This window comes from Trachurus trachurus (assembly GCF_905171665.1).
Source record: "Trachurus trachurus genome assembly, chromosome: 3".
Classification (NCBI taxonomy): Eukaryota; Metazoa; Chordata; class Actinopteri; order Carangiformes; family Carangidae; genus Trachurus; species Trachurus trachurus.
This window is the reverse complement of record NC_139893.1, coordinates 15520935-15535493: the sequence shown is the minus strand read 5'-3', so window position 1 is coordinate 15535493 and position 14559 is coordinate 15520935. Positions and strand designations below refer to the sequence as shown.

The 14559-nt window shown below is 41.6% G+C and overlaps 2 protein-coding genes across 6 annotated transcripts in view; one reads left to right on the top strand and one right to left on the bottom strand.

Moving 5' to 3' along the window:
* Nucleotides 1-1748: 1748 nt before the first annotated feature.
* Nucleotides 1749-9137, bottom strand: LOC311002159 (PWWP domain-containing DNA repair factor 3B-like). Of its 5 annotated transcripts, none has more exons than XM_083993414.1 (14): nt 9019-9137; nt 7156-7315; nt 6746-7077; nt 6376-6637; nt 6107-6268; nt 5923-5993; nt 5689-5765; nt 5439-5499; nt 5278-5353; nt 5106-5156; nt 4744-4985; nt 3423-3644; nt 2588-2676; nt 1749-2493 (listed from the first exon to the last, which is right to left on the bottom strand). In XM_083993414.1, exons 2-14 carry the CDS (start codon nt 7160-7162, stop codon nt 2394-2396), a joined length of 1752 nt encoding a protein of 583 aa, XP_083849540.1. In that variant the 5' UTR covers nt 7163-7315; nt 9019-9137; the 3' UTR covers nt 1749-2393. The 5 variants fall into 5 exon arrangements, with proteins under 5 accessions (XP_083849540.1, XP_083849539.1, XP_083849538.1 ...); XM_083993413.1 differs by lacking the exon at nt 9019-9137 and adding an exon at nt 8321-8536 and having other exon boundaries at nt 7156-7278; XM_083993412.1 differs by lacking the exon at nt 9019-9137 and adding an exon at nt 8321-8532.
* A 1668-nt stretch (nt 9138-10805) lies between these two features.
* kif26ba (kinesin family member 26Ba) overlaps nt 10806-14559 on the top strand; it is a gene marked incomplete at its 3' end in the record, with an annotated part of 72808 nt that continues 69054 nt past the window's right edge. Inside the window, exons 1-2 of the mRNA XM_083969317.1 lie at nt 10806-10911; nt 12312-12704. Coding sequence (XP_083825443.1) covers nt 10852-10911; nt 12312-12704 — 453 coding nt within the window. The 5' untranslated portion in view covers nt 10806-10851. The remainder of the gene's footprint in view (nt 10912-12311; nt 12705-14559) is intronic.

The following is a 14559-nucleotide window of genomic DNA, read 5'->3' as shown; positions in this document are numbered from 1 at the left end:
ACTTCCACTGTCGGAAAGTGGCTCCGCTCGCCCCTTCTTCGCTGCTCCTGGTCCCGACGGAGCACAGACAGTAAACACGCACTGTTGCCCTCTACTGGTGGGAGGAAGTCCTGGCTCAAACACTAACTCACAAACTTTATGCTATGTCTATGCCTTTTACAGTCTATGGTCTACGTATGCTAAGGACAGGTATTTTGTGACATTATATACGCATTTTTGTTATAACCTTGAATTGAAACGATAGTTAAAGCTGGGGTAGGCAGGATTTGTTTTAAAAACAAAATATTTACTTTTAAGACAATTGTGTTTTCCCATTATCAGCAAGGAAAGGTCTATGTGTTTCTATCGCCCAGTTCCAATTCTCCCTCTAAAGACAATCTATGCCAGGGGTCTCAAACTCAAATGAGCTGGGGGCCACTACTGGCACTGTCATCTCAGTGGGGGGCCATTTCAGAAAATCACAAACTGAAAACGGGGTTTATTTTCAAATATTGTATGATAATTAGGGCTGTCAAACGATTACACTTTTTAATTGCAATTCATCTCAAAATTTCCTGCGTTAATCACGATTAATCACATCTTTTTCTTTTTTGCTTGAAATAACAGCAATATGAATGGAAAGCATAAGAAACATCCACATCTGCGTTTCTTATGCTTTCTATTCATGGTATTTAAAAATCAGCTGTCAGAGAGAGAGAGAGAGCAGCCTCATTTGGTGATAAGATGAACACGTTCTCTAGTGTAGGAACATGAGGAGAAAAAACATATGCTGAGTGTGGGAGTGTGTGAGGGTCCAGATGCTATAAACATAAACAGGAATGAAACAGCACTTGTCCCCTTTTCACGTTATGTTGACAACAAAATGTTATTGACTCTGTCTTGGACCGATAATTTACTGTTCACTTTCAGCAGCACAAGGTGTATGAGGGACAGACTCACAACTGTTCTTGGATCAGATCTAACCAAATCATCATACAATTTAATCACACACTACACACAGTTGTGACGAGCAATGTTAATACTTACAGTAAACTTTTTTTTTTGTTGCTCTGTCCATTAACAATATAGAAACCTGGGAGCTTGTTTACCGTATTTTCTTTTAAACACTCCTGTCCGATGGCATCCCCTGTATTTGACTTCACAAGGCTATGAACTGTGGGTAATTTCCTTACGCTAAGTCAGCATCAATGCTGACTTGGCATAAGGAAAGTACAATAAGGGGGCATAAAGGGTTCACTCACTGACTCACTGACTTGATGATATGAAATTGGAAAAACCCTCACACACTCACGGACTTACCATGAACGCACCTCTAAGTCAATGAGTCCGTGAGGGGTCGGGTTGGAACTGGGCGTAAGTCTCTGTATGCAGCACCCTGAAAATGAAAAGCTTACAGCTCCCAGTATCTTTGAACAATCAAGACTCTTTTGGTTTGGGGATTCCTGACTGCTTGAGGGGCCGGCCCTACTCTGTCCTCCCGATTTGTTAGGACAGAATAGGGCCGGCCCTTCAACCAATCAGGAACCACCAGACCAGAACAGATTTGATTGGTCAAAGATATTGGGAGCTGTAGGCTTGTTTTCAAAACAAATCCTGCCTACCCCAGCTTTAAGCTCCGAAGACCTCAGTCAGCTCATAGGACTTGCCTCTCTGCAGCTGTTCGATCAAAAGAAAGCCAAAAGCTCACAGTTTGAAGCCAAATCATTTATGTTTTTAAATGTCTAACCTCCAAGTGTGAACCCCCCCCCACTGATCCTTTTGTTGTTGACAATGTCCGTGTCAGCAGTGAGGTGATGTATCTGCTGAGTTTAGTCCAGCTTTGCATGTTTCTGTTGAGAACAGCTGAAAGTGTCATAGTTCAAAAAGGATGCCTGTTGTATTAGAATTGTTGCAGGACTCATTTCCTGAAAAAGAAAACCCTTTTTAATGAGATTAGGCACATACAAACTCACGGGAAAACTTCCAACAAACTGATTAAGCATACATAAAATCCCTCATTTGAAAAGGTACAAAACGATTTTAAAATAAATCTTAGGGTGTACTCCCTGGTGACTGTGCTGCTGAACCCATGCATCACCTAATGTTGGGATAACGATGATTTGTACTGACACATCTTTTTGTTTTTTAAATGGCACTTGACAATCCTTTTTTATGAAAGAATATTTAAGCTAAAGCATGATAACTGTTGATAACATCTGAAGCCATAATTTCTTGATTCTAATTTTGAACAGCTTGTTTGATCTAAAACTCAGTACTCACAGGTACAGTGTTACAGAGCAGATACCCTCTAGTGTAAATTATAGATTTCGAGGCACAAATATATTGATTTGGTAAAAAAACGAACAAAAAAACATAACAAACGCAATAAAAAAGTTTTTACAACAGTCTGTGCTCTAAGTGATGGGGTCAGAGAATATAGCATGTGGAGAGTTCTGGTGTTGTGACTTTTTCCTTATCTCCCGCTCGATCATCAAGTCAAACTCCTGTCTTTCTCTGAAAAGAACAAAAGAGAAAACAAATCACTCAACATATACTGTATTTGGTGTTAAAATTGTCCTTTCAATGGTTTAGTTCATTGAACTCTTACCTGTTACTTATACACCGTCCTTTTAGGTACTTTTCCTCTGCCTTTTTTAGTGAGAGCTGGTCCACCCCAGCTATGGCATAGATGATGGCCTGGACAGAGAGACATTATACACCATAAGCTACAATAATACACAACAACTAGAATTGGTGCCTTATGTTTGCCTCTATGCCTCAGCCAAGTTGCAGGAAATATGATCACAATCTCCCTTTCCCGAATTGCAGCACTGAATAATGTGAGTATGTGTGAGTGTTTCTGCATAATGTTATGACATCGCAGTCAAATTGCCCTTTTTGACAATTCGGATAGAAAATGTCAGCATTTCATAATTTTAACTTATTAGATATTTGTATTTGTGTAATTATGTTGCCATAATTACTATATTAATTCATAACTTACACCAGCTATGGCCAAAAATGTGTATTTTAAGGGTCACAGTGACATCAACTCACTGACTGTTCACCCTTGAATACCAGCAAAAGTGTAGTGGGGATTTTTTTAGTGGGGGTACGCTGTTTATGACATCATCAAAAAAGAAAAGAAAAAAAAAACTGTGCACAGACATAAAGAGTTTGAAGTTTGCCAGATATGGAACAATGGTCAATTACAAAAAACAATATCACCAACAAGTATTACAACATACTGGGCTGCTTCTTGCTCGTTACCACATATAAACACACTGCAACAACATAGGCCTGACACACACTCAAATCAGAACCATATTTTGATCAATGTATTGATTAAATGTCAATGTATCCTAATGTATAAAATGGACAACTTGAAAACATAATGTCTTTGACCTTGGCTGTTGCTGACCAAGAGGAAACCTCAAGCTTACCTCAGGAAGAAGGACATCCAGGACAAAGGGCACACGCTCTATCGATTTCACCTTATCCAGGCACGGAGCTGTGGATGCGGCTGATCCATAGAGTTCGTTTAAGTACCAGTAGACCTGGTCCAACTGCTGGTCATCTTCCAGGTATATGTTCACCACCTGTCTCCGTTTGGCCCTCAGAAAGGAGCGCAGCCATCTGGACTGCTCCTGCCCACGAATCACAGCCTGTGAGGACAGTGATATAATAAGTGTGGATATGTATTTTCATGCTCTTTTTATTCCAACATACTCTGTGCTTAGCTGCCTATTAAAAAGATCAACCACACTTAGTTTTTTTCTTTTATAGTTGATCCCTTTATGGTAAATACAAAAAACATTGTGGATCTCATTAGTTTCTCCTATACTTCATTAACAGAGACTACAAATGTCAAATAAAAAAAAAAGAGTAGAATTGTAAAACAGGTTTACTGCTCTTGCATTCCTGTTTCCCGAGCTTTGTGTCCCTGGGTGCACACATTTGTCTTTGCAAAACTGGTTGAGCTCTTTGGGATTGGGAGTGAACAACAATTTGCAATTTGCCCTACATTTGTGAGCAAATTGAGATCTACACTTACCTTAATATAGTGCAGTTACAGAGTTCAGAATTTATCCACAATACTCCTAACCTGTACTTTTCAATAACTTTGTTAGCATGGTTTTAGACTGTTTCTTTGGTGATTTGGGTTGTTAAACCAGGATACAAACTGAGCACTCTGCAGAAACAGTTTTACAAAAAATCCACCGGCCACTTCTTGAAATCAGCCAATAGAGATCTACATTCAAAATGTAGAGATGTAGAAAGAATAAAATTCATTTTATTCTTGCTTTTGGGGATATGATTTTTGTTCCCCATTAATGTTTGCTACTATATAGCCAAGAATGAAAAAGACCTGTGGTCAATGTTAATTACAAACTGGTCTTGTAATGTTACAGTTACTTGCTAAAAAGCTGAAAGGTAATACATACACGTAACTTGAGATACACAGATAAAATAGTGTTTCCTATTACATGTAAAACATTGGCAGGGCATGAAAGAAAGTACGGATTCATTTAAATCAATGGGACAGTTTTACATGTAGAACTGGTTCATCTTGAATGGATTCAGGTGGTTTATTCCTCCATGTAAAACATCGAGTGGTAAAACTACGTATCCACAGAGAGCAAAGTATACTGTGGTATGCAAATGTGAAAGCATGGCCACTGGGAAGGAAAATATTATGTATATCATGTATTTCAAGAATTACGATAGTAACACAGCAAAACATGAGGCTTGATGAAAACATACCAGAAGGCGTCCTTCCACCATGCGCTGCTTGACGATGAAATGTACGAGTTTTTCATTAGCGCGGTTGTGGGCGGCATGAGTTCGGTCTGGCAGCAGCCTCTTTGAACTCCTGCTGACCTCTCCCTGCTGTTCACTGAAGCTGTCCTCCTTATGATCATCACCCAGCTCCTCCAACACTGAATCACTGGTGATGGTTAGTCTCTCAGAGGCTTCCTGTGGGTACTTCCGCCTCACTGGATAACCTGGAATAATTAAAAGCCAGCGGTGAAGAGCGTCGTCAGGATGAGGTGGGGCTGCAGGTGAACTCCAGCAGCCTCATATTCTGTGCTGTCATATTAATGATGTCGTACAATGAAACTTACTCATGGCGTGAGCAAAGTAGTCGATGAAGGAGCCGGAAAATGACCCTAATGCTAAGAAAGACAACAACATGGTCAGTACAATCTGAACAACAGGGTTTATATGAAATAGATGTAAATATCAGTGTCCTCCATCTATCTGTTCCTGTACAAGTATCAAATGGGTAATACATACCAATACGTATTCTGTAGTCTTCTATGAGATCCAAGGACCACGCAATAGCAGCATCGTACTTTTCTTTGGCATTACACTGACAAAACCAACATGAGACAGAATTAGTCTGCTATGATACTGCTTTCAGAAAATTAAGTGTGTAACTGGTGAGCATTTCTTACCACAAGCTCATCAGCTTCTGCACAGTCGAAAGGCTTCAGGGTTTTCCGTGCAACAGAAAACCTTCAAGAATAAAAACGTACAGTAAGAAACTCGGTTCCAGGAGATGTAAAAGTCTGCCAGCAATTTGCTCATTTACATCCTGGTGTGTGCAGTCAGATTTAATAATATCACATCAGATCATGAAGGAATTTACTATGCTATCAAGCTGCATGGGATGCAGTGGGAGAGAACACATTCATCATTTCTTACCCTTTCTTTTTCTGCATCTTTGGGTCATCAATAAAGAGGATGCTGGCTTTTTTCTGTTTGCGGTTCACACTTTTTACCTGCAGATTGAAAAAATTGAAATACACTAGTTCAAGCTTCTTTCTAATGTGAGATATTGGGGACTTTCTTGACGTGGGAGAAATATTGGTAAGAAATTATGCATTGTTCCTTCACGCTTATTATGAATCAATGATACACACACGTTTTTGTACTCACCAATGCAGGCCAAAATGGATAATTTCTAAATTTGCACCACACAAACGCTCCTTCTGTAATGGACAGGGACTCTGAAAGACAAGGATGCAAACAATCCAGTTACGACAGACAATATGCACAGATAATCCACTACATATCTAGTGCTCATAGAGGGCATTTGCATTCAGTCACTGTAGATTCTCACTTTTGTCCATTTGCTTCAAGAAGCTTGGTAGCTCCTCTTCTTCACTTTCCTCATCTTCCTGGAGAGATAATGATGGCAGCTGTTCCATATCTTGACTCAGCTCTATTGATAGATCTGAAGACAACATCGTGTCATCTTTTTGGGGGGGTATAAAGGAACATCCTGGAATTAGAGGATACACATTTGAATGATGATTGATTTATAAATGTGAGTAAATGTGTGGTCAGCAGATTTCTTAAAGCATCACGTTGACCCTGAGCAGACAATACCTTTTTCTTCTACATCAGGCTTCTCCAGCTCAAATCTTGGTCTGGGGCGTGTGGATGGCAGAGAGGTGGCGTCCTTCTGTAAATCCCTTGTCTCAGCCTTACGCTTCTTGCTGGGCTGGCACTTGGCTTGTGGCCCGTTGGCTTTACTGCAGGTCTGCGTTTGCTCCTTCGTCCGCCTTTTTCTGACTTGCCTTGGCTGGGAAGTGTTACCCTTCTTGCACTTGCTTTGAGATTTGGCTTTGCAGCATGGCGAATCTGATGTCTACAACAGAACACACATTAAAGGAGTCAAACAATATGACATGATAAAAAAGTCTGCAGGCTCTAAAATGCTGGGATAATATTATCGATTCAGAAACGATATGATCACCTTTAACCGAGTGATTATTTCAGTGTATTCCAGCTCTGCTTGTTTTGCTCCAGGAGGGGACAACTGCGGGTTACTAGTGGAGGGGCTGTGTACAGGTGTGGAGGTGCAGCAAAGTCCTGGTGGCTGTGCTGCTCGTCTCCTGCCTCTTTTTGGAGTACTTGGTAAGAAACATGCTGAAGACTGGCTGGCTGTGGCACTATCGCTGCCTGGGACAATATCGCAGCCTGGCACAAGATTTGACTCCTCTGTGACTGGAGATGAAACAGTTTCTGAGGCGACTGCCTTTGTTGGTGTCTTCTTAGGTTCCCTTTTTCTTGTTTTCCGAGGTCCACCTGGAAGATCGTTCACAGTCATTTCTTTGGAGGACACTGGTTTAACAAAGTGAATGACAATATTGCACGTATGTTTACCTTTCATTGTGGGTGTATTCCTCTTGCAGGAAAGAGTTCGCTTGAGTTCATTGGGTAAGACGTCCAGAGAAAGTAGCAGGATCAGAGCAGATTTCCTCCAACCTGACAGGTGAGTCTCCAGCGCTGCAGCCAGGAATGAGACAGGTGAGAGGAATGACAGCTGTGTGACATTAAAGACACAGAGGGTCTGGTTAGGAAACGCTCCTCAACATTTGGACCTTCGCTTTACCAAGACACGTGTTTAGTTTAGTTTATTTATTCATTCATTTGGTCGATTAAAAAAGAAGAGACTGACAAAATGCATAGATTGGTCAGTAATACATGCAACCAAAAGGTGTAGGCTGAAGCAATACCTTATTGTGCCTACCCTTTGTACATAAGATTTCCATTTACATAGTGAAAATAAAGGGCGTTAAAATAAAAACAAACAAAACAACTCACATTGTAATGAACGCCACATTCACACCACATTCAATTATGTTCACCCACGGTAAAGCCTGTCACCACGGTAACCGGATCGAAACGTACATCACGGAGTAAAACAGCCCAGTTTTGTTATGTTGTTTGGCGTTGTTTACACCATATATGCCTGTATCACAGATGACATAACGCTTACAACAGCAGCTCCCTCACTACTTCACTGCAGGAAGCACTTACTTCAGCACAGGTTTTCACAGAAGACCAAGCATTTAGTAGGATACCCTAAGGCAACGTGCTGCAGATGCCAAGCTAATAATATCTGTAAGTTAAGTTAGCTACTGCGATGCAGATGAAAACGTCACAACAACACGAGCTGTAAGCTAACGCAACACAGTGACAGTGTTTGTCCCTTGACGCTACCAACAACAATAACAAAAAAAGCTGCACCCTGACACATTGTCACTGTCACATTTATATTTTGTTAGCGTGTTAGTAAACGACCAAATAAGACAAACGTACCCACGGAGGCGTTCGTCGTCAGAATTCCAAGACGACAACATTCCAAGTTCTAATGTCAGTTAACACGTGAAAGCCTCAACGGTCGCACACAAACCGACCAGACGTTTAATACATTACACGCTACGTGGAAAACGAAATAAGGAAGAAGGAACAACAACACACGATTTAGTGGCTTCACGCTGGACAGAAAGCAACAGTCAGTGAAGCTATGAAGCTAGCCACTCACCTCAAGGAAAACCTGTAAGTCAGACAGGCTACACACTTCGGACAATTAGCTCCCAATTTCCGGTCAATTCAGACCACGCGATCTGCAAAGATTCTCTTCTCAACGCCAGTTTTTTCTCGCGGACTGAAGACACTTCCACATTGCCATGAAGTGTTTAATTATTCGGTATGGCCAAAGGCGTAAGTTGTACACACACACAACGAATGTGAACAATCCCACCACTACAACTATTACTTCGTTGTTGGTAGTAGTCAGGATTTTTACACCAGTATTGAACACGTGTAGCGTCCCCTGCTGCCCCGGAGTGCGCGGATTTAAAATCAAATAACAGTGGTATGCAAAATTTTAATGATCTCCAAAAGGCATCTACAGTTAAACATGAAACCCTCTTTTGCAATAGTTTTAAGCAATATCGGTGTATTATTTTTGTTTTACCATGTTGAAGTGAAAAACGGAAAGCAGCACCTTGCAAAAGAATGGTACACCCAGGAGACTTGAGCTCTGAGATAACTTTGAGGTATCAGACAATTTATTTACTATTTAGTTCCTACACGCTGTTATGGTTTACAAAGGGGGCGTGTTACTAACTAGGGAACCCAAACCTTTGCCCCTTTCCTTGTTTTCTGTGATTTTGAAAATGTAAAAGGTGAAGAACCTATTGTTTAAAATGTAAAGGGAATGTGTCATCTGTAACTTACCTTTTTGAGATCATTTCATCTTTCACTTGCTTTACTTTTCACATTAACAGAAATTTTGACCAGGCCGGGCACCCAAACTTTTGCATGCCACTGTAGCTACTAGCTACAGGAGTCATGGGGCAGGGGCAGGGCAGGGGTCGTGGCTTTACCAAATAGGTATGTAAACAGCTTATACAAATATGCAAACAGCTTCCCAATATTGTGCTGCGTCTCCCGACTTCCTGTCATGGAGTTTGCGTAAGAGAAACTCAGTTTCACAAAAGATATGATAGTTTCACAAATCAACATTCGAGTGAAAAATGGCGCCATGTGAAATTAAGCAGTGTGGTCATGCTCGGCCTCAGTGGGTCTGCAGCAATAACTTTAAGACCACAGCAGAGGGCACTGTGTTACCGCTTACATAGATGCCTACAAGTGCTTCCAAAAACATTTACGCAGGTGTCCGTGCCCCTTCCATTACATGAGAAGTTTAGAAGTTAACACAGGAAAAAGAAGAAGAATAAAAAAAGATTTTGTTGTAGGTTTGGATCTGTAACCTTTTATTGATAATTCTACAGACTTTAGCCTATGCAAATGAATAACTGGTAAGATGAACCTTTAAACTGAGATTTTGACTGACAAAGGTTGAAACCTGCTTATTATCAGCATCTCATTTCATTGGAAGACGTAGAGCCAGAGCTATAGCCAGGACTGCAGCCACATTGGATACCAAAAATTAAGTCTCTAAAATGTCCTAGTTAAGTGAGCCTTTTCTCTCTTCATCAATACAATTGACTATTAATGAACCCACATTTTCTGCAAATCTTTTACACGGAGGTCTAAAGGCTATTTAAAGACTTCTCCATATTGTCAGGGGCAAAATTACATAGAAAATGTGTTATTTGTTTTTGTTGGTCGAAACGTTGGCTAGTTAATCTATTTGCATTTGGAAGTCATTTGCATTGGGGTTTAACAAAATCAACCAAAATCAACCAATCTCCATATTGGAGTTGAGTTTTCTCACCTCGAACAGGCAGCACTTCACCTGCCACTCAGCTGAAACCTCTGGATGTGTATTGGCCTGTGGTCGATGATGAGGGGTATAGGGAGGCCCCGCCCTCATCCAGATGTGCGCCTCTCTCCTGTCTCAGTCCACTGCTGGCTTCAGCAGAGTGCGGAGCCTCGAGAAGTCAACAGGAGGGTACGGATAGTAGTAACACTTCAACTGTAAACAGCGAGGGACCGACTCCTGCACCACCTATACCCCACATCTGATCCGACCTGACGAGTCGCGAGTCTGCCAGTGAGACCTACCTGAGTCGCGCTCCGGATTTCTCCTCTTTTTTCCCCCCTTCTCTTTTTCTTGTATTTGTTTAGTTTTGTTTCACCTGGGCAGACGCAGAGCTGATGGAGGGAGGCAGGGCTGAGCGCGATGCCAGCCCGGAGCGCTGTTGAGCAGAGACCCCCATTCAGAGCAGAGCAGACTCTGCTGACAGGGAGCGGTCTGCTTTCACGCACGACCTGTGTGAGTCCTCAGCCCGGGTTTTGCAAGTGCTTCGAGTGGTCGATTTAAAAGCAACAAGAAGAAAACATATCCATTCAGGATTTTTTTTAATTTTTATTATTGTCTATTTGTTTTTGTTTTTTGGCTAGACGGAATGGGGGATATAACCAGTTTCCACATGCACTTGGAGGCGGCGTGAGGTTGTGTCCAGATTGAGAAGAGCAAACTGCAGGGGTGTGTGGTTAATTGAAATCGATCTGGTGGTCTCTTTTTTGAATGTGACGCAGCAGCAGCAGAGGTTCTTTCTCCTCTCCTCTCCTGCTCCCCCCTCCTCATCTCTCACCTCCAACATGACTTCACTGTCGGGGACCAAGGAGAGGTCTGTGAGCAGCCGGAGCAGAAAATATGGGGTAGGTTATTCATTCCAGTAGCTGAAGGGTGGACACACCTCTGTTACCTAGGCTATAATCCTGGTAAACATAAGAACTTATCATCCATTCAGTGCTGTATGCACTTCAGCTCACATCCACCCATTATAATAAGAAACTGTAGTTTGCTTTTCCTCCTCAGGCTGACATAAATATGAAGGTGACAGCTCTCATTAGGCTCTGTGCTCCTGCTGTTGATTGATTGCTTTGTGAAGATCACATTTTGCACATTGCTGCTCTTGGTGTCACAACAGTGGTGTGCATCTTCACTGATAGATCTCCCACATCTCTTAATTACCACTAAGTGGGAACCAAGCAGCCATACTCACACCTGTGTCACTCCTTATGAGTGTTAATCTATTACACAGGGTTGACTCACATTATACCAGCCTCTTGCCGGGGTGATGGCTGAGCATTCCCACCTATCACCCTGCCAATTTTTGCCTTATTATAGACATGTGAGGGAGTACAGTAGCTAAAGTGCCCAACCTTTCAAGCTACCACCACATCAATGGGTCTCTCTTCTCTGACTGGATTTACCCAGCCGCAAAATATCTAATTTTCAACTCCTTGCGGCTCATTTGATGTTCCCATGTGGCTGCCTGCGTAGGGAAAAATAACACAGGTCTACACACAGAATCTGCCTTGATCCTAAAGCATCCAATATGTTGACTGTCTCGGCTTGGGGCTCTAGCACCAACACTGTGAATGTTTGACATTGCTTCCTGTTTGTGGGTTTTTAACTGAATGGCCATTTGATCTAATAACCCAACGGTGGTTTAGACTCATTGTCTACCCACTGGCTACAGATTACTGATTTTATGTACAACACATACAGCTCAAAGTTTTCATTACATTCTCATCAATTTGTATTAATCATTTATCAATTTTTGGCATGTAAACTAAGCATGGACATGTAAGCTGTGAGCCATGTTCATATTTTCACAGTTGGAGTTCAGGTTTAGTTTAATTTATGTTTATCATGAATGATTTGTTGCCCACTGAACGGGGCTAGGGTGGATATAGCAAAAGCATCTTTATTTTGCTTTAGAGGCAAAATGCAAATTGCTAAACTGTTAATATTCATGAGACAGGTCTTGTATCATGCAAATGAATATGCCACAACCTCTCATGATTTTATTCTTATTCCAATGTAACCTGTTTTGAGGACTCAAATAGCTTTTTTTGTGACAAACTTTTAACTTGCCCTCAGAAAAACCCATAAAAGGAATGATAACATTAGTATTGGCACTGTTTGATGTTTCTGTCCCAGGAAACCATACCACCAACCATTATGCACAATAGCCCTGCACTGGAATTGCAATCCCATTGGGAATGCAGCCATTGTTAATGATTTCCTTTTTAAAAATAAAAATCCACAGATGCCTGACACCTCACCGACCAAATCAGCCTCCTTTTTCCCTGACACGTGGTACCGAAAGGCCTATGAGGAAACCAACCGGTCCAACACACGCCCGACCCCGGAGGGAGCCGGTTCCATGCCAAGCTCCACAGGCACCCCGTCCCCAGGCTCAGGAATCTCTTCACCAGGGTCTTTCTCTGGATCACCAGGGACCATCTCTCCAGGAATTGGGACAGGATCGCCCGGCTCTCTAGGTGGCTCCCCAGGTTTTGGTACTGGATCACCAGCCTCAGGCAGTGGAAGTTCCCCTGGCAGTGAAAGAGGGATTTGGTGTGAGAACTGTAATGCAAGGCTGGCAGAGCTGAAAAGACAAGCGTTGAAACTGCTCATCCCTGGACCTTACTCCAGCAAGGTAAAAAACAAGATTGTTTTGCTTGTCCATCTATCTTCTAGTGTGTATGAACGTGTGCATGTCATATCATCTAGCATTTGCTTTTCTCCCTGCTCTGTTACCCAGCTGTGAGTTGGTTATACTCAGTAGCATAGGCTCTAAAAATAACTTATTCCATCATGAACTGTGGCATTTGGACAATAACACTTATGAACATGGTTGCTCATGAATGACTGGGCCCCTAATCATCCCCTTGCTTACTGAGATGCCGTGTTGTCAGAGTTATTGTTCTTGTAAATCTTAAGGATGCTGTAATTCGCCCAACCTTCATTTGGCCAGCTGTTGAAAGAGCAGAAACCATGCAGCCTTTGGGATCTAGTATAATTATTGTATCTGAAGCTCTTAATCAATTACTGACAACGTGCCGAAAACATAATGATAACCACAAATGAAAGTATGTTGACTTTTTCCATGGTGCTTCCCATTTTACCTCATTGATCGTATCACTAGAATCAATGACTGACTTTCTTCTATTGCTCCTATTGAAGGAAATAACATGATGGATTACTGAAAGACAATGAACTCTTAGAGAAGGTATTAATACATATGGATTGCTGCATTTTTCTAATTTTCTTTGACAGGGGATTTCTCTTTTTTTCTGTAGGAAGTCCATATAATCAATTTTAATTCCATTAGTACAGTGATTCTCAATAGGCAAATCGTAAAGCCCCAAGTGTTGCAGATGAATTTATGACAGAGGATCAAATCATGTGGGGTATGAATTTATCAAGAATGTGTGTAATATTTCTTTTTGTTATTTGTACAGTTAATAGTTCATAAAAGTGTTTGTTGAAAGCATAAAAAACTTATTGAAAGCAGGGCCCTTGACATTTTTTCAATGTTATTCTGCTGCAGTTGACTGAATTATTGTGTGAGTACAGTGGGACCACACATCAGGCTTTGTGCTAATTGATAACAAATAAGCACTTGCACCATGGGGTTGATTAAGTGCAGCCAGCAGAAGAGAGAGAGTCAGATACGGGACTGCAGTGGGACAGAGAGGCTTAATGTTGAGAGACAGAGGTGCAGACAGTGGGTTCTTATTAACACAAGAAGCATGACAGTTGGAAGTTGTTAGGAGCAGCAGGGGTTAATGAGGACTGTTGGTGGGCAGACCACTAATTAAAATGTTTTTCTGAAGTTGGGTTTAGTTTAGGATGATCAAAGCTTCTCCGTTGTAGATAGCTTAATTACATTGTAGAATACGCACAGGCTCATACATTAAAGTACTGTAATTGGTGTAAGTAGCATTACTGGATATTCTCAATAGTAGTTTCACAGTTGGAGGAATAAATATGTGACACCGTCAGGGGCAGTGTTGCTCAGTTATTTTAGTTATTCAGGATTTCTTAGCTGGTTTTTGACTTCTATTACAAGAGTGAACTGACCCATGCAAGTGTTTTGTATCAGGAAGAACTGAACTTGTGTCCTTGGAGAAAAGCAATGTGACCTAATAATGCCTCTGCTTCACCAAATGTGCTAGAGCAGCAGTTCAGCGGTGTGTGTGTGTGTGTGTGTGTGTGTGTGTGTGTGTGTGTGTGTGTGTGTGTGTGTGTGTGTGTGTGTGTGTGTGTGTGTGTGTGTGTGTGTGTGTGTGTGTGTGTGTCCCTTACTGCTGTGCTATACACATGAGACCCAGTGTTATTCCCACTGGACAGACCCATAGACAAAGATAAAATCAAAACACACAACCACCAATATATAATATAGCTCCACAACACACGCACCTTTGAACCGTGTAAACCCGTCTTTGTCTTTGAATGTGAATACATGATAGGTCATGCTTGACTGGGGCTAGCCACTCACTCACACACAC

Excerpts from the sequence above, each read along its gene's own strand:
- LOC311002159 (XM_083993414.1), bottom strand. Across the intron at positions 6,269-6,375 it reads GCCTGATGTAGAAGAAAAAG|GATGTTCCTTTATACCCCCC; the intron begins GTATTGTCTGCT and ends CTCTAATTCCAG. Across the intron at positions 5,994-6,106 it reads CTTGAAGCAAATGGACAAAA|AGTCCCTGTCCATTACAGAA; the intron begins GTGAGAATCTAC and ends CTTGTCTTTCAG.